General features: G+C 35.7%; 2 protein-coding genes across 2 annotated transcripts; one reads left to right on the top strand and one right to left on the bottom strand.

Moving 5' to 3' along the window:
• Positions 1-467: 467 nt before the first annotated feature.
• Positions 468-16,313, bottom strand: LOC129000083 (uncharacterized). Its single transcript, XM_054426961.1, has 3 exons — positions 16,261-16,313; positions 9,372-9,717; positions 468-768 (listed from the first exon to the last, which is right to left on the bottom strand). The coding sequence occupies exons 1-3, from the start codon at positions 16,311-16,313 to the stop codon at positions 565-567; spliced, it is 603 nt and encodes a 200-aa protein (XP_054282936.1). The 3' UTR covers positions 468-564.
• Positions 16,314-19,029: 2,716 nt separating this feature from the next.
• Positions 19,030-24,385, top strand: LOC129001383 (DNA-directed RNA polymerase I subunit RPA12-like). The gene is made up of 3 exons (XM_054428635.1): positions 19,030-19,318; positions 21,592-21,805; positions 24,298-24,385. The coding sequence occupies exons 1-3, from the start codon at positions 19,201-19,203 to the stop codon at positions 24,320-24,322; spliced, it is 357 nt and encodes a 118-aa protein (XP_054284610.1). The 5' UTR covers positions 19,030-19,200; the 3' UTR covers positions 24,323-24,385.
• Positions 24,386-24,749: the final 364 nt, after the last annotated feature.

Here is a 24,749-nt window from a genome sequence, read left to right as displayed (position 1 = left end):
AGCTTATTTTTGCATCTTTTGGACTTATGTGTTCCAAAATTCTTTTGAGATTTGCAAGTTGGGTTCATAGAAAGCTAGGGTTTTAAAGAGAGGATTGAAAATAAATTAAGATAAAAAAGAGCTATTGAGTTTTGAGTTACAGAGAGTAAATTTTTATCAAATCAGAGACTATCCAAGTTGGTATCTCTACCTAATGCACTACATGACTCAAATAACATAATACTGTGTGTATACATCTACATAGTCTCAATAATTATTTCAAAATCCCAATGAAAATACAGGAGAAAAATAAAGTGATGTGTGTCAATACACAGCTTACCCAAAAAAAATTAAAAAACAAAAAAAGAAACTAAACCAACTTACCAAACACAGGGATTAAGTTTATAGAAAATAAGAAGAAAATGTTTTCTGAAAACATCCTCAAGCAAATCAGGGTATTTTTTAAGTAATAGAACAAGATTGAAACGGTATGAATGGTACTAATATAATTGTATAGTAATTAATTGTATATACATGGAATGGTAACTACAGTAATTACAATGTTTGATTTTTGCTCTGTAAAGATCAAACTGCTCTGACCCAGTCAATCTCCAATGAAGATGTCCCAGCTTGTTTGACAGGCAGATAAACACCTCCATAAATTTGGAGCTCAAAATTTGAAATTTGACTCTTGTCTAAAGGCTCTGATTGATTCTGCTTCTTTCCTCGGTAATAAGGTTCAAAACCAGCGAGAGGAAGGTCAACTATTTCAAATTTTCTGTTTGGGGCCTGAAAAAAAACAGATTAATGCAATTCATGTATTAGGCTTCATATTAATTAGTCAATAATGTCCAATAATACAAGGCTTTAGCTATGGATCAGTACCTAACTGGACTCACAGAGCATAGAATAAATATAGAGTCGCCACTCCTATACCTACAACTATACCAGTAGTGAAGCCGATTTCCGCCATCTTGGTAAAAGAGTCGGGCTCGGATCTTTGAAAACGAAATGAAATGAAATGAAATACGTTTATTTATCCCAATATATACAGAAAGATACAGATAAATAAAAACAGAGAGCAAGATAACTATAGTAGTACAATTATAATTAATTGTTAATGAATCTGCCATACTTATGGGATAGGCCTACATGGGCAGGTGCCTGTGCGTAGGCCTGGTTGTTATCAGTCTGCGAAATTAATAGTCGGGTAAATATAGGATATGACCTTAAAAAAATTGCAAGAAAACGTTTTATGGTTTTATTTTGTAGAGTTGGGTTTGCAGAATGACATACTAAAAGTTGCCAAAAATCGGTGCACGAGAAAACCACTAAAATCACAATTTAAAATGGCGGCTTTTTTCAACATTGGACAAATTAAAAAAACATATTTCACATGCATTTGCTATGCACATTTTTCGAGATATTGACTTGGGACCACCGCCTGTATTTATTGAGTGGTTAGTACTTCATTTTGATAGGGAACATGTTTTTGGCCGCCATCTTGGATCCGCCATATTGGACATAGATAATTTTTTTTCAATGTAATGATAGTGTTGTGACACATCATTACCAACTACATTTTTACACTGATTTCAATGCCGAAATCCGTTTTTAAATATCTTTATTCATTTAGAAGATATATACAAAAGAAAACTCTGCACCATACATTTCTTATGGACGTTTCGTAGTTTGATATTTTTTTAAAATTATTTTTCTTATATCTCCAGTTCTTATTAACGCTTGTAGTTCGTTCTAGGCTTAAAATATTCAGTAATGTAAGGGCTTTCATTTGAGCTCTTGATCATTAAAATCAGACGAGTTAAAGACCTGCTACGAACCTCAGAACAATATTAAATTTAACTTTTTAGAAATATATTTTTATTAAAAGATTTATAACTCGGGTTGTTAATACGTCACCGAGTTCTTTCTGGTCTCAAATTGCTCAGTAAATGTTTGGCTTTAATTTTATTGATCATTAAACAAAATCTGACAATTTTAAAATTAGCCATGGACCATAATTTAACATTTGAATGTATTTATATTGAAATTTGTCTTTAGTTAAAGACGTATATTCCTAATTCTAAATAACTCCCAAAACTCTTTATAGTCTTAAATAATTCGCCAAAATATTGACTTTTATTTTAGCTATGGATTACTTTCCAGGAGTTATTAGGGTTTGGGATATATGTCCTTAACTAAAGACAAATTTCAAAATAAATACATTTTAATGTTAAATTATGGTCCATGGCTCATTTTAAAATTGTCAGATTTTGTTTAGTGATTAATAAAATCAAAGCTAAACATTCACTGAGTAATTTGAGACAAGAAAGAACTTGGTGACGTATTAACAACCCGAGTTATAAATATTTTAATAAAAATATATTTCTAAAAAGTTAAATTTAATATTGTTCTGAGGTTTGTAGCAGGTCTTTAACTCGTCTGATTTTAATGATCAAGAGCTCAAATGAAAGCCCTTACATTACTGAATATTTTAAGCCTAGAACGAACTACAAGCGTTAATAAGAACTGGAGATATAAGAAAAATAATTTTAAAAAAATATCAAACTACGAAACGTCCATAAGAAATGTATGGTGCAGAGTTTTCTTTTGTATATATCTTCTAAATGAATAAAGATATTTAAAAACGGATTTCGGCATTGAAATCAGTGTAAAAATGTAGTTGGTAATGATGTGTCACAACACTATCATTACATTGAAAAAAAATTATCTATGTCCAATATGGCGGATCCAAGATGGCGGCCAAAAACATGTTCCCTATCAAAATGAAGTACTAACCACTCAATAAATACAGGCGGTGGTCCCAAGTCAATATCTCGAAAAATGTGCATAGCAAATGCATGTGAAATATGTTTTTTTAATTTGTCCAATGTTGAAAAAAGCCGCCATTTTAAATTGTGATTTTAGTGGTTTTCTCGTGCACCGATTTTTGGCAACTTTTAGTATGTCATTCTGCAAACCCAACTCTACAAAATAAAACCATAAAACGTTTTCTTGCAATTTTTTTAACGGTCCCTATGTAAGTTTGTTTAGTTTGCCTGGACTATAAGGGCAAAAACTGAATATGAGAGATTTTTTTCTTAATTTTTTAAAATAAAAACTGAAATGTGGTTGAGAATGTCGGCGACGACAACCAAAGCCAGTTCAATAAAAAAAGACATTTGGAGGGTGGGGGGGGGGGGGGTCGAAGGGTCAAGGATTTTTAGTCAGAGTCAAGTATGGTTTGGTCTAATCAAAGTCTCGGCCTCTTCTTTGGTAATGGAGTGCAGTAAAACAATAATATGACTCTTGAATTTCTGTAATGAGGGTAAACTAAAAACGTGTTGAATATCATATTTTTGAATTAAATTTCGACAGAGGATCTGAGAAACATAAAAGCAGTTGGTAGTTAGAACTGATTTATGTAGCTGAGGAACAGATATTCTAACATTGTGGGAGTATCTTGTGAAGTGCTGATGTGTGACTGCTGTAAGAATCGTGTTTGAGTTTTTGAATGTGTGATTAAGAAGGAACTGGATGAAAAGATGTCTGACCGGTAGTATTCCCGTCTCACGGAATAGAGCATCAGTGGAGTACCTTTTATTTTTTCTAAAAGCAGCTTTCAAAATTGATCTTTGAATTACATTCAAGGGTTCCAAGGTGGTGTGATAGCATGCTCCCCAGCAAATAATTCCAAAAGAAATCAAAGATTGCACATAAGCGAAATAAGCTCGCTTTACGTCATCCTCATCTAAAATTTCACTCAATTGGTTAAAAGCATAGATATATTTACGAATCTTTTTCTTCAAGAAATCCACATGCTCTGTCCATTTCATTCGGTAGTCAAAATAAACACCCAAATATTTATAATAATCTACTCTTTCAATGCACTCACAATTACAAGATAAGCTGTTATGGTTGCCGCAACAATGAATCTTCAAATTGTCTAGATTATAATCAGTGCTGATACTGAGTGATATGGGAAGGAATTTAGTCTTGGTTACATTAAGTGAGAGCACATTTTGATCTAACCATTTCTTTAGAATTGTGAGATCACCAAGAGCTTTGGACCTAACATCCTCCCATGAACAACCTTTTATTAAAACTAAAGTGTCGTCAGCAAATAAAAACAGTTCACCATTTAGGTTGAGATTAGAAATGTTGTTTATATAAATTAGAAAAAGTATAGGCCCCAGAGTACTTCCCTGAATAACCCCATACTCAATTGAATTTGCATCACTATTCACACCACAGATGGAAACCACTTGATGTCTGTCAGATAAATAGTTTTTGAACCATGTGAGAGCAGTGCCTCTGACACCGATCTGTTCCAATTTTGTTAGCAATAAATTTCTGTCAATTGAGTCGAATGCTTTTTTTAGATCTAAAAACATTAACATAGATCGATTGTTATTAATCATTGAATTATTTATAGATTTACAAACTTCAAATAGTGCATCAGAGATGTTTTTATCTTTTCTGAACCCAAATTGTGAATTAGATAGTATATTGTTACTTTGAAGGTACTCCACTAGCTGTTCCTTAACAATACGCTCCAAAACCTTGGAAAATACGCTTAACAATGAGATTGGCCTGAAGTTGTTTTTATCTTTTGGGTCACCTGATTTGAATAAAGGAATAACTTTTGCTGTCTTAAATTGAGCCGGGAATATACCAGTCAGTAGAGATAGATTGATTATGTGTAGCAGAGGAATGTAAATGAAGAGTGCGTTTTGTTTGAGTAAATCAGCCGAGACCTCGTCCAGACCGGGAGCTGAGCCACCACGCAGCCCATAGATATGTCGTAGTACGTCTTGTGAAGAAACAGTTTTCAATGTAAAAGTAGAGTCCAGTCTGTAGTCAGAGTCAACAACCACCGGGGTCCCGCCCGCATCTATCTGATTTGCTAAATTTTCTCCAACAGAAGCAAAGAAGTTGTTAAAATCATTTGCAATCACATGTTTTGTAGCTTGCGTATGATCAGACGTGTTAGGAATGAACTTTTCAATTGGAAATGAGTTTTTCTTACTTGATCTGCCAGCAAGATCATTGATCAATCCCCAAAATAATTTGGGATTTTGACTGTGCTGGTTGAGTCTTTCCCTGTAAAAGTCTCTTTTGGCTCTCTTTAATAGACTGCCCAGGTTTTGTCTATAATTCCGGTAATAAGTTTGTAAATTATCATTAAATGGTTGACGGCGTGCAGATTTACTTAATTTATCTCTAGTACGTATTGATTTGACCAAACTGTCTGTAATCCATGGTTTAATTCTCTTACGTCTAGATGATCTTGTAGTTATTGTTTTTTTTGCATTTTTTATAGAAAATTCAAGGTTTTTGTAAAAGAGTTCGGAGCACAGATTGACATCTGGACAGATTAGGATAGGTCCCCAGTCGGTCTGAGAAAGATTTTGAGTGAGTAGGGTGTGATCAAGGTAAGTTTGAGGAGGTCCGGTTGCAGTGTGAATATTGAGTGTGTGTGCGTGAGTGTATACAGTGTCATGTATAGTGAGGGCGGTGGCATAGTGGTCGGTGAGGCTAGTGTGCAGTACAGCAGCGCGCACAGCAGTCATGTCACAGTACCGTACAAATATGTGATCAATGCAGGATGCAGTGTCCTGTGTAACTCTAGTCGGTCTGTCCACACACTGTACAAGGCCGGAGCCAAGTAGACTGTTTAAGTAGAGGTCAATTAGTATATCCTTGCTCAAAAGGTTTAAATTCATGTCACCCATAAAAATGCACATTTTGTTTCTATCTAAGTTCTGATAGTAAGTCTCAAGTTCACTAGTGAATTGTACTGGATTGCTGTCAAATGTTCTGTAAATTGCTAGTAAATTGAAGTTCTTGTTGCAGTACACAAAGTCCAGTGATAACCCATGAACGTCCCCCAGAGTGATTTGTCGTGCAGTCGCTGATAGTGATTTGTTAGTAAACACAATGATACCATCATTGCGGTTACGTTGAGTCGTAGTCATGTGAGTGTCAAACCCGTCGATGTTCGCCCCCACCTCTCCTCTGCCAAGCCAGCATTCAGAAAAAATTATAACGTCTAGACTGGTATTAAAGGAATCTAAGTAAACTAAAAACTCATCAAAATTTTTGGAAAAGCTTCTAATGTTATTGTGAAATATTTTCAGGCTCTTTAAATGAGAATTAAAAAAATTAATGTATTGATCTGTGGAATGTAGCTCAAGACAATGGAAGTCGCCGTCGCCGTCATCATCACAGTTATTAAAAAATTGCATCGGCCAAGCCCCAGTCACCTGCCCAGTCAACCGTTGATACAACTATACACTATACCACTAAAAACTAGCATGAGAATAAAATATTAAGTTGCTGTTTCAAAATAAAGAAGCCTTATCAAAAACAAAACAATACCTTCACTGTAATAACATTTTACAAGTACAATGATAGATAACTTCAAAATTGAAAATATAGGAGAAAAATTGATTAAAAGGAGCAAAATTACTTTAGTATAACAACTTCCACAATTTCAAAGATTTCAAAAATTGTACTATGGACTAAATTTATCTCAGAACATTTATCATAATAATAATTAATTAATACTGCAAAATGGTTTGTATGATTACAGGATAAAAATTATTCAAAGGAGAAAAAATACTTTTAATGAAATTTTTGATTAAATGGAGCAAAATTACTTTAGTATAATAACTTCCAAAATTTCAAAGATTTCAAAAATTGTACTATGGACTAGGCCTAAATTTAACTTAGAACATTTATCATAATATAATTAATTAATACTGCAAAATGAGTTGTATGATTACAGGGTAAAAATTATTAAAAGGGAAAAAAATACTTTAATGAAATTTTAATATTTTCAATCGGCCTAGTTAGATAGTTTATAAAATTCCAATCAAGAATACAATAGAAGATTATTACAAATAGGTACATACTTCGTAGGAAAAATATTTAACTTGACTACAAATAACTGGAACTTTAGATGATAACTGCAATTAACATTAGAGGAAGAAAAATAATGAAATAAACTATTTCTCTTATAATGTAAAAAAAATTTTTTTTTTTTTTTTTTTTAATTTGGCTATTAAAATATGAAATTATAAATTTCAAATGGATAAGTGTAACCGTACCTGCAATGCTGGAACATAACTACGCTATACTACATTACTTAGCTATTAATGTGTATTTTGTATTATAAGCAATATTTGATTCAAGTAATTAGTTTATGCAGAAGCTCTTAAATAAACTTTTGGATAATTTCTATGCAAGAACATTAAGTTATTACAATTTTAAAGCTACAAAAGGTTTACGATTTAAATTTCACCGATTTAAGTTTTAGTAAAAAATTTAAAGAATTACATAATTAATTAAATTTAAATGATTGTGAATATAAAAATGTAAACATAAATATGTGTAACATAGAAAATTCATAATTATACTGATTTAATATATTTAGAACATTTTATATTTTTGTATGCTGATAACAATGTCACAAAAATATAATGGTTATAGAAAAATGTAATTGAAAAAATTGTAAACTATCTATTGTAGAGGAGAAATAATGTTACAACATACGTATTGTTTGATGGCGGAAACTGTAGAGGTGGAGAGTCACTGCTTTGTTTGCGTAGGCGAGGGCGTAGACTTGGTGTCATCATCGATCCCTAGATGGGTGTCATACACGTCCAGGTCAGTCATCTCAAACACCCTGGTGGCGGCGTCTTCAGGCGTCTTCTTCACCAGCACCTTGCCGTTGAAGTATCCGGCGGAGCTCAGCTTCTTCTCTCGCAGGAGACGTCTGGCGCGTCCCAGGAGTTTTTTATTGAAGCTCGTGAGATGATCGTTAACATACACTGGGCCTGGACGTAGTGCAGTAGATAACTCAGTGGTGTCAATTCCCTTTTTCTTCCTCGCTGCGATTAGCCACTTCTCCCTGACCGTGCGAGAAATGAACTGGACTATTATTGGTGGTTCACTAAGTTTGTCCGAATACAGTCTGAGTCTGTGGGCTACAGAGATGTCCTCAGGTGTGAAGGGAAGCTGAAGCACAGCAGCCAATCGCCCCAGTACCACCATGATGTCCTCTCGAGGTGTTACAGGTACCCCCTGTATCTCCAAATTAGCCGCGCGCGAGTGTTGGTCGTTGTCGCGTATTTGTTGCTGCAGGTCGCGGACTATGCCACACAGCTCAGAGTTAGACTTCTCTAAAGATTCGCACTTCCTCTTCAATACTGCCTGTTCATCCTCCACGGTGTCGAGTCGAGCATTATTCTTTATGCACTCTTCCTTCAGTGCTCTGATTTCAGTGCGAAACTCGCCAATAATTTCCGTCTTCATGGACTGAAGTAGTTGCGCGATATCTTTATTCGTGTCCGTGGCAACGTCACTGTGCGCTGAGAGGGATTCACCGAGGCACTGTTCACACTTCCATGTTCTATTGCGACATTACAACTGTGTTATTCTATGCCACTTTATGAATTATATGAAGCTACCGCTCCAAGGATACATACAGGGCCGTCCCTAGGGTTGGCGGCGCCCGGAGCAAACGTGGTCGTGGCGCCCCCTCCCCCCCCCCCCAGTAATAGTTGTATTCACATATTTTAATACAATAATAGCCGCTTCGTGGCGCCCCCTCTGCCACGGCGCCCGGGGCAGGTTGCCCCCCCCCCCCCCTTCGGACAGCCCTGGACACATATAGAACTATCCCCCCTTCGATATTGACCTAGGACTCTGCCCCCTGCGGGCTTTCAAAGTTCTGAGGTGAGAGTTTTAAAAGCAAATATTGATTGGTGGTTTCCATGGTAACAATATAGTGGTTTAAATGTAAATGCAGACCGGGCCGGCCGCCATCTTGGTACGAGAAGCCTGCTTCACTCCAGACGGCAAGTGCCACCTCTATATTTATTCTATGCTCTGTGGCTGGACTATAATGGTTAACGTTCAAAGTCAGGGCTGTCAACGAATTTTTGACCTACTTAACTGATTATTAGCAACTTTTGTAAATATACAAAAAAGTACCTTTGAAACTCTAATCTTATTTCTTGATTTCTGCATTTAAAAAAGTAAGGGGATTTTTCATTATTTTGAGAGTTCTAGTTTTTTTTTCCAAAATGTATGCCACTGCATGAATTTTAATATTATTTATATTATTTTGTATTACTTCCTGCAAGCTTTTGAAGCTCGCAAATTTTAAATGGAGTAAAACCGTTTTGAAAGTTTTGGTACTTGAATTTATCAAATAAATAAATAATTAAAAGACAAGAGTAGGTACTCTTGATGGCTTTTTAGGTCACCTGAGTCAGTTTTTTTATTGCCAACCATATTTTATCCCCACCACCATTCTTAGTTAGGTTTTTAAACTTGTTGGTACTTCTACTAGTTTCATCCTAATCACTTAAGCAAGGCATTACCTGAAACATTTGTTCGTATGAGGGAAACGGTTCGGTATTTTGATTTTTGTGCCGAAGAACGACTTTGTACCCATAGTTCTCTCCTTGACCCCGACAGTAGAGCTGGATGGAGTTGTAATTCGTCAGGTTGAATTCTGTGTCTGTTCGAAAACCAGCAAACCCTGCTCCATTAGGCTGGGGGTTCAACATGGTGAAAAACACTCCTCTCTGGAAACGCTGGGTCTTCTGTAGCACCAACACCGCCTTGGACATCCCCACTTCTCTGACGACATCGGACATCTCCGACCAGCCGTGGAGGTTGTCCAGTTTGGTGAAGTCAAACAAGACAACTCCTTCTTCCATTTCACTGAAACGATAACTTACGATGAAAAACAGGGAGTGATAACATTTTTTACCCTAATCCTACAGGCTTACAGTTTCATTCCCCAAACGAAATATAACCCTTGCGATCAGCTTATGGACTGATTTTGTAGTATTTAGAAGAACTTAACACACAAGCGGAATTAGTAAACAAAGTAGAAATAATAAATATGACAATTTTGGAAACGTAAATGTGTTCCCAGTGGTATGATTGACTTTCATATAGATGTAGATGTTAATTTTGGTTTAAATAAAACTGATGATAAATCATAATAATGAATTTTCACTTTAAGCCAAGCTTTAAATACAGGTTTCAGTAACAACTGTGTCTCTGTCTAAGTTAAACATCTCTTTCAAAGTAATGATTGTCTTATGTTGAAGCCTTTCAGATAAAAAAACCATGTTGAAAGTTTTTAATGTTTTAATCTCTTCCTGATACCAGACCAACAGGTTTGTTTTGAAAAGGTCTAGATCTCAACAGAAATTACACCTGAGATTCTATATTTTTTCATTCCCGTACATAAAGGTTTTGAACTGCGGTTTGTTAAATTGTGCTAGTATATAGTCTTTTTCATTTAAATCTGGGTATTTGATCTTTTAACATCTTACGCTTGAAAATGATAATAAGATGCTCAGGGAATAGGAGTTATATTTATCATTAACAGATAAAGCAATTTACTACATTTTATATGAAAAGAAAGCCCATGAGCTAAAGCACAACTCAATTAGACCAATTTTAAACTTTTTAAGATATGCCCACATATATTTTTCACTAGTTTACCTACAGAGCTTGCTGGGTGCTATTCTTACCCACCTGACTGTTCATGGAGTAAAGTACAAAATTATTCAATTTTCAAGTCTGGTCATAAACGGTAGTTAATGTTTGCTGTCTTTCCACGACTCAACAGTGTGCATAGTCCTAAGTCCAAACTTACACTCTGAGGAAATTGGAATATCTGTATTTTTGTTAGTAATAAACTAAACCTCAAAATTGATTCAGCAGTTATTCTAATATTTCTTTGAAACCCACTATTAATATCTAAATCAAATCGTTTACAAAATTACCTTACTTTGCCGGAACCACTTTCCAAACATATAATTGTACAGCCAAAAGTAAAGATAAAAAGAATTATTAATGATAAAAACATTTTTACTGGCTGAAGTGAACTGTTGAATGTATGCTTGAATACTAAATACACAACTGAGTTGAGATAAGAAAGATAATCTTGTTAAACATTGGTCTCTTGACAATTCTCTTAAAAAATTTTTGAACAGCAGGTATTGAACTAATCTAGGGAAGAATGAATTAGGCAGTTTTTCAACCAAACAATAATTAAAATAGTATTGGAACATAACAGAAACTAATATGACTCTATAATACTCTCTAGTGTTCTTCTTTTAATTAGTCTATGAGCTGGATTTTAAAAACTACTACGGTACTTGCATGGTAAGCTCTAAAATGAACAATGCTATAAGGCCAATTTAAACTTTGGCAAACAAAAGCTAGTACAGGTAAGTAACTAAGTAAGAACAAAAACTCCCATGTATTATTATGGAGGAAAAGTTAACTGTTGTATTTTGCTTGTTTATGAAAATTTTTATCAAATTTGGCAAATTTATTGATTTCATACAAAACTACTAACATAAAAGAAAATTATTTTTCCCTTCTCTGTGTATTGGCCGAGAATAAAACATATAAAACAATGAGAATAAAACAAAAGAAGTGACAAAGGATAGCAACACCAAATAAACACTTTAAAAAAACAAAGAGCTACAATAGTTAAGAAAAATTTACAAGGTTAAGTTACAAAAAAGGTAGAAAATTAAAAGATTGAGTTGATTACAAATTACCATAAATGAATTGATTGTTTAACATCTTTATAAATTATTAAGTGGAGCGAGCGAAGCTCTTATACGTCGACTCTTATGCATTTCGTAATACGCAAACTCCTCCTAGACGGCTGAATCAATCGTTTACAAATTTTGCATAGTGATAAAGACCATATCGTTGAGTGCCAACATATATATGACGTTAAAAAAGTTTCTCAGGAATCGGCCCCACGGGGTCTCAAAGTTTCAATGTAGTCCTTATGGAGGCAGTATTTGACACATAAACAGAGACATATGATCAGCTGTTGACTTTTGAATGCAGTAGATAAAGAAATAGCTGATAGCATTATTCCACAGATATTAGAACAGAAACGGTATGGATCATAAATATAATCAAATGACGACACTAGCTTGAGGTCCGTGACGTAGGAAGTAGTAAAGGCAAGTTGTTCGGAGTGTGGGAACTGTTTATGACGATTAGATTTAGGTATCTGCAATCCTAAAATGCTATGGAAAGGGCAGGAAACAGGTCCGTGACGTAGGAAGTGGAGAAGGAAGTAGTAAATGCTAGTTGTTCGGAGTGTGGGATCTGTTTATGACCAATAGATTAAGGTATTTGTAATCCAATAATGTTAAGGGAAGGGTTGGAAACAGGTCCGCGACGTAAGAAGAGGTGAAGGAAGTAGTAAGGTGAGCAGTGTCGAGTGTGGGAACTGGAAACCGTTTGTAGCAGTTTGATTAATGTATCTGCAATGCTGAAATGCTATGAGAAGGGATGGAAGCATGCCCACGACATAGAAAATGGTGAAAGAAGTAGTAAAGGCTAGCAGTGCGGAGTGTGGGCAATGTTTGTGGCAATTAGATTAACGTATCTAAAATACTAAAATGCTATGGATAGTGATGAAAACAGGCCCCACGACGTAGGAAGTTGTGAAGAAAGTAGTAAAGGATAGCAGTGCAGAGTGAGGGAACCGTTTGGGCAGTTAGATAAATGTATCTAATACTTAAATGATATGAGAAGGGGAGGAAACAGGTATATGACGTGGGAAATGGTGAAGGAAGTCCAAGGCTTGCAGTGCAGAGTGTGGGAACTGTCTTTGGCAATTACATTGATGTATCTGCAATCCTAAAATGCTATGGGAAGAAAGGGAAACAGATCCACAATGTAGGTGGAAGTTAAGGAAGTAGTAAAGGTGAGCAGTGTTGAGTGTGGGAATGGATTAATGTATCTGCAATGCTAAAATTCTATGGGAAGAGGCTGTAGACTGTAGGTTAAAATGATTACGAAGCACGAATCAATACATATTTTGATACATGCAATCGTTTACAATTGAAATTTACAACTAAGTTGACAACAGCTGATTTTTACTCCATAGAGGCTAAAAACGATTTTTACTCCCCAAAGAGTAAAAATGCTACTTTAGACCCGCAACGCATGCATTAAAAATGACTGTTTTTATTGCAGTATTACAAAAACAATATAATATGAACCCTTGATGACTCCGCTCAATTTTGTGGATGCCTCTGCAAACGCCACCTAGTTTAGTTATATTTTTACATACTGCCAAATGGTCCCTTGAAGCACATGCACCCACAGACACACACACTCCGATCTTCGTTGCAGCCCGTAGTAATCTCCTCGATTTTTTTCCCAGGTCCTCCAACTCCAAGACTCGTCATCCCTCCATCTTCATAGGCGGATCTAGGCCCCAAAATGTGGGGGGGCTATGCCGGGGGGTCTGGGGGGTATGGAATACCCCTCAGTGTGGAGGGGGGCCAGGGGTCCTCCCCCGAAAATTTTTGAAAAAATATAAGCTCCAAAGACGTATTTTAGGCTATTTGGAAATCAACATAAAAGGAATTACGGATTCAGTGAACATGGTACTTGAAGGACCTAGTAATCGGCTAATTTACGAATTCCATGTAAGAATTTCACCCTTACGCATTATGGAAAATAGCTGACATAAGATAAAAGAAAGGAACAGACTGATCCAAACCCTAAACGTGTGTATACTGTGTACCTAGGATCCTAAATTAATTGCTGGTTTGTAGCATATAACTCAGGCCTTCTCACATACGAAGTCAAGAACTTTACTTTGTCTATTGAGAGCTCCAACACCTTTTGGCAGTGGTAAGACATTATTTTGTACCACATAAAAATTTAAAATTTATGGTGTCTAGTTTATTTCCATTTAAAAATTCAAGAATAATTCCAGTCATTCTCAGACGAATGCCATATTTTTCAAGACTGGATTTTTCAACAATTAGTGATGTGTTGATACCAAAATGTAGCGATTCTCAATTCTTGATGTACTAATGCCAATTTTTATAATTTAGCAAAATTATAAATTCTACACCAAACTCTGTCTTTATGTCATAAAGTAATAATATGTAATGGGGTGTTTTAAAGTAAAGAAAAAATGCAGCAATAAAAATTCAAACTAGCCAATTTGGATTTTTTGGATGATGATCTTCCACGACCAAGTAGACATCATCATTAACTGCCTCGGACGTCGTCGTCGCCAATTGCGATCGCGGAAAAATTATGATAATTTCCTGCGGCCGTGTAGACTTCATCATTGACTCCCGCGGCTACGGAAACGTCATCGGCGTCGTCTGCGATGATCGCGACAAAATCATGAAAATTCCCGACTTTCATATCAAAATAAAGACTAAATCCCTACTTTTCAAGACCGATTTGAAATTCAATACTAATTCCCGACTTTCCCGTTTTTTTTTTACTACTAGACACCATATAAAATAATAAATTTTTTTTACAAATATCAAACTTTGAGGTTCCTATAATTTTTTTTAAGTTAATTTTTCTAACTTAACCAATTAAAATGTGAATCCTGATTTCTGGGGGGGGGCTGAGCCCCCCCAAGCCCCCCCCTTTAGCCGCCACTGTCCATCTTCTTCATTAGACCTTCTCATTGGATGATTACCGATAGGGTGAGTGGCTTATAGGTGATAGCCGTTTCTCGGAAGTCTGTCCTACCGGTCATCGCCTAGCTCACGACAGCTGGGAAAAGAATTTTGAAATCGATACTCATGCTACTTCTCAACTCTGTTCACACCAACTGGTCGACCAGTGGCAGTCCCAGGGTGGGGACCACGGATGTATGGTAATAAGTTAAATAAATAACTAACACTACACCGGGGAGGTTGGGAACAGTCTCACAAGGAGCAATAACTCCGAAACAAATTCTCGCCCCCCCCCCCCACCTTTTATTCACTCGTTTCCTGGCGATGATGAGGCATGAATAAAGCCAAGAGGCACAACATTCCCGCCTGAGCCAGGAAAACGACATTAGGATACAGAAGCGGGAAGCTCGACCAAAATTGACCCCTAGAGTAACCCAGCTCGGCTAGGCTATCAGGAACACGTAGCTCCCCAACCCGACAAATTAACAAAACACACCCGGAAGCGGGTTACAAAATGGCCCTGCTATAGCCTACCATCGCATTATAATTGTGTAATATAGGTTTTGTAGAGCTAGTTATTGTCTCCTACATTTTTTCATCTATTATAGGCTACAACATTTTGTTTCATTAAGAGGACGGTTTATTATAATTTGTGAATTCCAACAGTTCTTTCAGATTTTTTTGTATTTAACCCTCCATCGGTCGCACCTAATCAATTAGACACCACAACATGAACAATTCCCGCATTTTTCTAGTTCTCGGCCCCAAAACCGGTCTTGGCCAGTGTGCTGTTTCATCCCCTCCCCCTCCCACACACCTAGTATCACTGTGAGCGTCGTCTCGTGCACACATGCCTTGTTTTGCTCCGTTGTATCTCTGATAGATACAGTGCGACCGGTCCCGTTTTTATTTTGTGATGCAAGTTACCAATCTAAAAAAAAAGAGGACCAGTCTCGTTTTTATGTGATGTAAGTTATCTCCATTATAATCACAAATTAATTAGACCTGATTCCATTAAATATAGAAATAAATTAAACTGTTTTTACCCAGCAAAGAAAACATTGAGTTCAATTTTACATGCAGTGGCACTGGTCGCAATTCAATTTTACACGGGCATGGTCGCATCACACTGTAGGCCTATCTAATGGATACAAGAATGTGTAAGTTATGGTCTGACAACTTCTATCAGAAAGACATAGAGCGACCGGTCAGGTAAAAATATAGGTGCAACCGACGGAGGGTTAAATGTTAGGGTAAGTTCGACTTTCATATCTGTTGTCAAAAACAACTGAATTAAAAAAACCTAACCTAATTAACCAAACGATATATCGATCGAATACCTAATCCATTTATTGATCGATATTTTCATTTAGTTGTTTTTGACAACAGATCGGCCTATGAAAGTCTATCCAAATGTTAGCCTGTGTAAATAACTTAGCCTTAAGCTTTTTATGATTTAAATGTCTTAAGTTTTTGTACTGTAGTAATGTATACAGTAATGTGAGTTTTGGTCAGATAAAATATTATTAAAAAATCATACCTTACAGGACAGTGTAAATTCGACAGACAGCTTGTAGGCCGTAGGCTATGTTTTGTAAGATATCTTAGGCTATGTGTTGACTTCACAATTGTCGACATGTCCTAGGCCTATATAACCTAACCAACCATGTTATTTGTACAAAAATTAAAAATGACATTAGCGCCTATATTGTTTCATAAGGGGGCATTATGTTAAAATAAAATCAGTGAAACAGAAAACATTAACAATTAATACCGGTACACAATAGTTGGATTTAAGGTTATGTTTACTTCCTCCCTCCACTCCATTTTCAACGGTGGGGCACACGGGAGATTTCTCAGGTGCCGTTTGACGTCACTAACTGCTGACGTCACTAACTGCTGCGTCTGAAGAACAGACAATTTTATAATTTTTCTATTATTAAATTAAACTGTCATAACATAACCAAACTAACCAAACGTGCTGATAATGGAAAAATCGAATGAAGGTTTACTAATCTAAAAAATAGTTTTGTTCATAAAATAAAATTATAAATGCCTAAAATTCAATTTTATAATTTTTAATTATAAAATCAAACTGTCATAACCTAACCAAACGAACCAAACTTGCTGATATGAAAAAAATTGTTGACAAAAAGTTAGTGCTACCAGCGGGATTCGAACCCCGCACATTCAGATTATCAACCCGCCACGCTACCCACTACACCATTGAGGCCGATGGCTCATATTCGTATCGTTGCGGTATTGGTCTTCCCTCAAATTGACGTCAGCAGTTAGTGACGTCAAACGGTACCTGAGAAATCTTCCGTGTGCCGTTTCGCCATTTTCAAGAAGAACAAGAAGAGCAATAAATAATAATTATTATCATTATGATTCTAAAATCTACACTACAGCTGATACCTTTGCTTTGACTTTGACAGTTGCGTAGTGAAAGCAGTCATGTTGACTAACAGCTGTTTGTATGTCGTAAACTCGTAATGTCATTTCCTGTGTTTGTTGAAATCGAATTGCATTATCATATTTGTGTGATAGTATTATCAGCTTTCAATAATTTAAAAGCAGTTTAGATTAATTTTTGTTCTGTCGACACCTATTTTAGTAACCTATATCAGTAACTACACTACTCCTGAGTGTTAGTTTTCTTTAGAAAAACAAGGTTACATAATAAGAGTACCTAAATACTTAAGTTAGTCCTTACCGTTTTTTTAACGCTCTACTGCGAAACCCTGTAGTATATGTCGCCAAAGTTAAGAACATTAAAACACATACCACCCTTTTTAACATAATTTATAATTTAAGCGCGAATTCTAAAACACTATCGCCACCATATATCGTTGTATGTGAGCTCAAGGTCAAACTGTTTAAGCCAGAGTGGACAATTCAAGAGACCGTTATTACCGTATTAGCGCTGACCCCTTAAGAAAATAACAAAAAAGAATCAGTGCACTTATGTAACGTCCTGTAAAACTACAAGACAAAAAGTATTACAGATCGTTGAGCAGGCGTACTCCTAATTTTCTTCATCTATTATAGGCTACAACATGTTGTTTCATTAAGAGGACGGTGTATATTATTATTTGTGAATTCCAACAATTCTTTCAGACGATTTTTTTGTAATTTATTTGATTATTTACTGATATAAATTGAAATAAAACTCTTACAGTATGTGAACAGCACATTATACTTTTAGCATTGATTATGTTCTAGTCACCAAGTCCCAAGGTTGTAGTTTAATCAAAACCATCGCAAACTAATTTATTTACGCTATAAAAACATGATCCTGTTTAGTTAGTTTTAAATCAATAAAACTTAAAACTACATTACACTACCAACCGTACGCAATATAAAACCATTCCTTTAGGACATTGCATTAACTTACTTTTACAATAATTGCGTCGATTTAAGTGCTTGTGTGTGCTATACAAAACATACTCTAGCAAACCAGTTGTTGTGAGTGATTTATGTAAATTAAGGTTCGAGTGCATTTATGTTGATTAAATTTTTACGTATCACTTATTTCATTGCAGTGTAAGTATTATACATGTTGTTCAACAAGTAGCAATAAGTCGTACTTTAAACATGACTTGTTCTAATTGGTATTTGAATTTGTTTAACATATAAATGGATAGAGGATAGCAACGAATTCAAGCACGTTTGCCTGCCTGTACAAACCTTAAATAGTGTGTTTGGAGGATCCACAAGGAAGATAAATGTATATAATTTATCAATCGTCAATTACAAACATATATACCTTTAATCAATGCATTGGTCTAAAGTGGGATATAAACTTCAACGTAGTGTTCCAGTTCCATTGTCAATAATTAATATTTCAAGAACTCTGAAGTAGTATGGTACATTGGCGTTGGCAAGTCTGCTTTTTAGAACACACAAAATAAAAAATCCGGAGATGAGATGAGCATCAGAAAATGCCGCGCATGCGCATTAGCAGCAGGAAGGTCTCTTTGTAGAAATGCAGCTTTGGGATCCAACTAAAAATCATCGTTGACAACTGAAAAGTGACACTGGAAATCTATAGCCTTATTTTAAAACTTTATTGGAATGCAAACTTAACTTATGGACTATTTCTTGGACTTTTACCATTATACTGTATATATACAAATTTATATATGCAATAAAACCTCGATAATTATCCAGACCCATAAATTATAGTCCGTCTCAATCCCATCCCTAAAAATTGTATGTTGGAAAGTTGTACAGATTATATTCCCGAGTACAGTAGCAAGAAACCACCGGAAGTCTTTTTATTATGCAGTCTGTCAACGCCCAACGGATTATTCCAAAGTAACAGAAACATCTACTCACTACTACGATTCCCATCAAGTAACCGGAGCGTTTGTTTAGCATTTCTACAAACAGATGTTTCTTGGTTCCTGCTAGTGCGCATGCGCGGCGCTCCTACAGCCAGACGCTCCGTTGACCGTTGTGTGACTTATGTTTTTGTGGTCATAGAAATAGTTTGTTGTTTGTTTGTTTGTTTGTTAGTTTGTTTGTTTAGTAGCATGATCATGATAGTATTTTATGGTTAGGTTATGTTGTGGGTGGTTACTTTTTGTCTCTCCTCGTGTACTCTAATTTATTAAGCAACAATTTTTAAATTTTGATAATTTTGATAGTGATTTTGATACATTTAAAGGCTGTCAGTTAGTTTACACAATAAGGGTTTACATTAAATGGAATGGAGTCATCAGTTCGAGAACCTGGCTTTTGCCCTAAATGTGGAACCATATTACCTCTAATTGGAGCAGCTGGAGGAGTAACTTGTTATTTGTGCAAAAATTCATATGGGCCTGATGGTAAGTTTTTTGTTAAAATAAGGCTAGGTGAATATGTTGTCAGTGACAAAGCTGCTTTCCTGGTTTAAAAAGCAGAACATAACCCCCCACCCCGCAGGGTCGATTTACCGAATAGGCACGGTTTGCACATGCCTAGGGCACTGGGGGGTGCCAAAAAATTGGAAGATGACAAAATTTGGTGGCTGCATGTGCATGCGACCACGGTAAGCTTCTGATAATCCCTCGCCGCTGTCTAAGTTATACATTGTAAGTTAATGGTCTGGCACGATTGTGGCAAAATTCTTACATACTTATTTTCCGCTGTTGTGTGGACATAGGCCTAATTATCGTCTTCCATGATCGTGGCAAAATTCTGATCTTTTCCTGTGGTCGTGTGGACATTAACTTATCATCGTCTTGCGCGATCTCGGGATTCTGATTATGCCTCACGGCCGTGTAGAAATCATTATTGTATCTCCCGCGGTCCAGTACACATCGTGATCGTCTCCTGCAACTGCGGCAAAATGATAGGCTAATCATAGGCCTATCCCACATTCGTGTAGATATCATCGTCTCAAATTTATGAGTGGCGAGTCCAATTTTCCAATAACTTAGGCTACCTATGTCCTTTGTGGAGTGGCACACATATTTGGTGAATGTAACTTAAGTAGAGATAAACTATTGAATCGTATAGGCCTACCTATTCATTTTGTAGTAGGCCTAATAGTCAGTGGATTTTAAAAATGGTACTTAAAAACCGATTTTAGAAAGATGGATTGTTAGAGAAAAGTAAAAAAAATATAGGCCTATAAACTTAATATATTTTTAAATTTTATTTCAAAAGCAAAAACTTGTCATACACTAACTTAGGCCTAGATGTAACGTAGGATAAGTTTTTGTGCACAACTTAAAATATGCAAATTGTACAGTATTTATTTCTCTACATAGATTTAGCCTAACTTAGTTCTTGGTAAAAAAAAGTGTTTCAGAGATCGACAATTTTTGTCGATTCCCCACACTAGCCTCACGTAAAAATTGGCTATTTACAAAAAAAAAAAATTATCAGCTGTTGGAATGTATTACCGGGTACCTATGACATTAGGGCCTATAGCCTACTTTATACAAAATGAAAAAATGTTTACTCCCTCCTTGTTGCAGTGGTATCACTTGTCTTTGCTAGTACTGTAACAAAAATTAAGACGTCTCCTATGATTTTTTGAAATTACTCATCATCCTTCACGATTTTTCAACGAAACATGGCAGTCGCGAGTCATTCAAAAGTAAGTTAACTCATGATCAGATCGATATACTTATGTTATAAGGTTCATTCTTTTAATGAAACTTCAGAATCTCATCTTTCCATCGGTATACGAGTTCTAGGTATGTAATTTTCACCGACTATAACTGTACGTGAAATGCAAGAAAAAATGTATTTTTGTTGTAGGCCTAGATAGTAAAACGTTAATCGACAATTTAGTCAGTTGCCACTTCAGCAACACAATTTGAGATCAACATTTTTTGTCAATTCCCCACTCGTAGGGTTAAGCGATCGCGGACAATTCTCCGTGTGTAGACATAAAATTATCGTCTCCTGTGGTCACGGAAACGTCACTGTTGTCATGTGTGGTCGTGGTAAATTGAAATTCCAGGTAAGAATACAAAATTCACGCATAATTCCCGGATTTCTTGATAGGTGTACACATAATTCCTCCCCCCCCCCTCCCACCAATTGGAAGAATCCTTCAAGCTAGAAATACACAGGTGGAGATACTGGCACAGCAACTTTGTTAGAAAATCAAGACACAGTAAAATGTTGATACTTGGTTACAGAACTAGGGGAAGCTGCTCATTGGCTAATGATGTATAATCCCATATTTCCCTAGTTCATGTAGGCTACTCGATCCCTTAACTTAGTACAAATGCCAGCCAACGTCCTACAATTCTCTCATTCAATGCTACGTTTCAGTTGAATTTCAGCTCAGTGGAAGAAACAAAACCTGACATTTGTGGTTAGCTGGTATTAAAACTGTGACCTAGAATGGAATTCCAATGCTCATCTGTTAGAGGAAGACCGCGGTTAAAGACGGTGCCAGTCTGTAGGCAGTCAGGTTACTTGCCTCTAACTTAGTGCATTTCAAGTTACCTGAGGCAGGTAACCTGCCCGCTAACTGTCTTAGTCTAAACGAGGCTTTAGTATTATACGTAGTAGGCCTAAGTTAATTGATTTTTAACTACAGTATATACACAGGCACACATTTCAATAACCATCACTTACAAAGGATTTCCTATTGTAGTATTTGGAAGGATGGAATCCTGCTACAAATTATACTTCAACAGATATGATGCCAGCAAAAAAACACACGTGGATGATGACGAAGAGGAAGCTGATGGACCAGTAGTAGAGCGGAGATGCCCCAAGTGTAACAATGACAAGATGTCATATGCGACATTACAACTGCGGTCTGCAGATGAAGGCCAGACTGTGTTTTACACGTGCACAAAATGCAAGTAAGTAATAGTTGTTAGGAAGGTAAACTCTGATCTTGTTATTACCTAAACTAACTTAATCATGTTGTTGAAAAGTGTAAAAAAATTGAAAGCCCAATGACAATTAATTAATTGGCAGCTCCAGCTATGATCAATCCAGGTGGTTTTACTTCTTTAAGATGTTTAGCTAGAAACATTATGATTCAGCAGCATTGTATTTTTTCAAATTATATTATGTTAATGACCACAACGCTATTTTATACAGGGTGAATTTAAAATTAGTTCCCCCCCTACTTTTTCTACATTTCTTAAGATTTCAGCTTCAGACGACGTCAGATCATTGTTGTGTAGTAAGTACTTCGTTTTCACTGGGTAGGCTATACATTTTTGGCCGCCATATTGGATACAAAGTTTTTTTTTTAATGTAAAGGTAGGTTTGTGACCCATTGTTTCAAACTAGAATTTTACGCTGATTACAATGCCGCAATTAGTTTTCAAAAATCTTGATCCGTTCTAAAGTTATGAGGACTTTTTATAACTTTATTCTTAGCCCATTTTAACATTGTGCATTTACAAACTAAGACCATAATCTCAAAATAGTGCTAGATAAAGATAAGTATATATCAGCATTCATTGTTGACCTATTATCACTTGGTTATGACAGATGTATTTTTTTCCTCTTGGATCTGTCATTTTGAACTAGGCCTAGGTACTTTTTTATGCTGAATTCAATGCCGCAATCCGTTTTTTGTTTCTCAAGCTCTCTTGATGAAATATTAAAATTATCTTACTTAAATTTCCAATATTTCAAAAACCAAATATGAAAATGCAAAACGGATTGCGGCATTAAATTCAGCTAAAAAAGTAGTCTAAAGTGATGGGTCACAACACTACCTTCATATTTAAATTAATTTGTCACATTTCAAAGTGGCGGATCCAAGATGGCGGCCGAAAAAAATATATCCTTCATAACCAAGTGAAAATAGGTCGACAATGAATGCTGGTGTAATACTTATCTTTATCTAATACTATTTTGAGATTATGGTCTTGGTTTGTAAATGCACAATGTTAAAATGGGCTAAAAATAAATTTATAGAAAGTCCTCATAACTTTAGAACGGATCAAGATTTTTAAAAACTAATTGCGGCATTGTAATCAGCGTAAAATTCTAGTTTGAAATAATGGGTCACAAACCTACCTTTACATTTGAAAAAAAAAACTTTGTATCCAATATGGTGGATCCAAGATGGCGGCCAAAAATGTTTACCCGGTCAAAATGAAGTACTTACTACACTACAATGATCTGACGTCGTCCGAAGTTGATATCTTAAAAAATGTAGAAAAAAGTAGGGGGGAACTCATTTAAAATTCACTCTGTATAAAACAGGGTTTATTTTTAAATTTCACGATTTTGAATGATTTTTATGTAAGAAATTTTGTTTAAAACTTTTATTAGTTAGCAGCCGATGGTTTCAAACTGTCATTTAAATGTTTATGTTAACTTACAAGTTACATGAATAAAAAAATATTGATTGTCGGTGTTTGCCAGGGTGTCCACCGACTGGGAAATGATACGTGTATTTTTTATTTTTACGCGGATTATTCAATTTACCGAGATTGCGCATGACGATTTCAAATAACGTTTCTGTGACCGCAGTTTTCCATATAGCCGTGGGATATGTTAACGATTTTGCCGAGATCGTGGAACACAGCGATGGTGTTTCTGTTACTGCGGGGATATTCAGGATTTTAAAACTATGATACTCAAATACTGCTACACAAATACACTTAGTAATTACCTAACTTGCTCTGTAGGTAAAGAATATTAAACCATTTCAAACTGAAACCCAAATTTAATCACACAATAAATAATACATCAACAAGATGATTAAGAGCAGGAAACAAATGACGTTGCTGGCTCAAAAGTAAATATGTCTGTACGTATTATTACGGTAGGTACATAAATGGAACTGTAAAAAAACGTCCAAATCACATGTTAATATTATAAGTACAGTACTCGTAATTGAGTGTACATACTTAATGGCACAGTATAAGGTTCGAGCAAGTGACATCATTGTGGTCCATACTGTGCTTAAGTCATATTAAACCTTTGTTTATGTGTCAAATACTGCTTCCATAAGGATTACATTAAAACTTTGAGACCACGTGGTTTGGATTCCTAGGATATTTTTTTAACGCAATATAGATGTTGGCACTCACTAATATGATCTTTATCACCATGCAAAATTTGAAAATGATTGTTTTAGCTGTCAATGAGGAGTTTACGTATGACAAAATGTACAAGAGTAGAGAGTAGATGTATAAGAGCTTCTTCTATTACTACTATTCACTCTGTGCTCATAACAAGGTTGAGCCTAATTAATAAATTAAGAATTATTGATTAAGCAGTTATTTTTTAGCCTAAAATTGTTCTTACAAATTTTCATAAGCTTAAAATGTAAAAAAATGTTATGACTATTTTTATGTATAGTGATTATTTTTTATATTTACAGATTCAAGGAGTCGGAAAATTCCTGAATACATGTGACACTGTTTGAAAAGTTGATGTGTATTATAGACTAATAAATATTTTAGTTTTTACTTTTTGTTTATTTTTAAACCTTGTTCAATACTACTATAAATACAAGTGTTTGCACTTAAAAAACATCTTGTAGTCTATGGACCAGATAATAAAGTGAGAACTTTCTGTAAAACTGCTACTGGTTCACTTCATAAGATAAGTAACAGAATTAACGCTACATTGTGAAGCTAGTGGATAACTGAACTGGGACGCTAGGATAGAAGAGGGTCTTGTACTGTACAGCAGGGGGTTAATGACGCTATCTGTGATTGGTTGGATTTGTGGCAAGGGGGTCGTTACCATAGACAAATAGAATAAATATACACTGTCGAAGGAAGGATCCGGCGCCGATTACTAGGAGTGCCGTGTAGTTACGGCACACAC

The sequence above is a fragment of the Macrosteles quadrilineatus genome, unplaced genomic scaffold, assembly GCF_028750875.1.
Source record: "Macrosteles quadrilineatus isolate MER2022 unplaced genomic scaffold, UCM_ALF_1.0 Scaffold_8__2_contigs__length_117827958, whole genome shotgun sequence".
NCBI lineage: Eukaryota > Metazoa > Arthropoda > Insecta > Hemiptera > Cicadellidae > Macrosteles > Macrosteles quadrilineatus.
This window is presented reverse-complemented; position numbering and strand designations above follow the sequence as displayed.

Coding starts and splice junctions, on each gene's coding strand:
- LOC129000083 (XM_054426961.1), bottom strand. CDS start 16,313: ATGGAGTGGAGGGAGGAAGTAAACATAACCTTAAATCCAACTATTGTG. Junction 9,718..16,260: donor AATCCAACTATTGTGTACCG/GTATTAATTGTT, acceptor TTATCGTTTCAG/TGAAATGGAAGAAGGAGTTG. Junction 769..9,371: donor CATACGAACAAATGTTTCAG/GTAATGCCTTGC, acceptor GTTTTTTTTCAG/GCCCCAAACAGAAAATTTGA.
- LOC129001383 (XM_054428635.1), top strand. CDS start 19,201: ATGGAGTCATCAGTTCGAGAACCTGGCTTTTGCCCTAAATGTGGAACC. Junction 19,319..21,591: donor AAATTCATATGGGCCTGATG/GTAAGTTTTTTG, acceptor TTCCTATTGTAG/TATTTGGAAGGATGGAATCC. Junction 21,806..24,297: donor TACACGTGCACAAAATGCAA/GTAAGTAATAGT, acceptor TTATATTTACAG/ATTCAAGGAGTCGGAAAATT.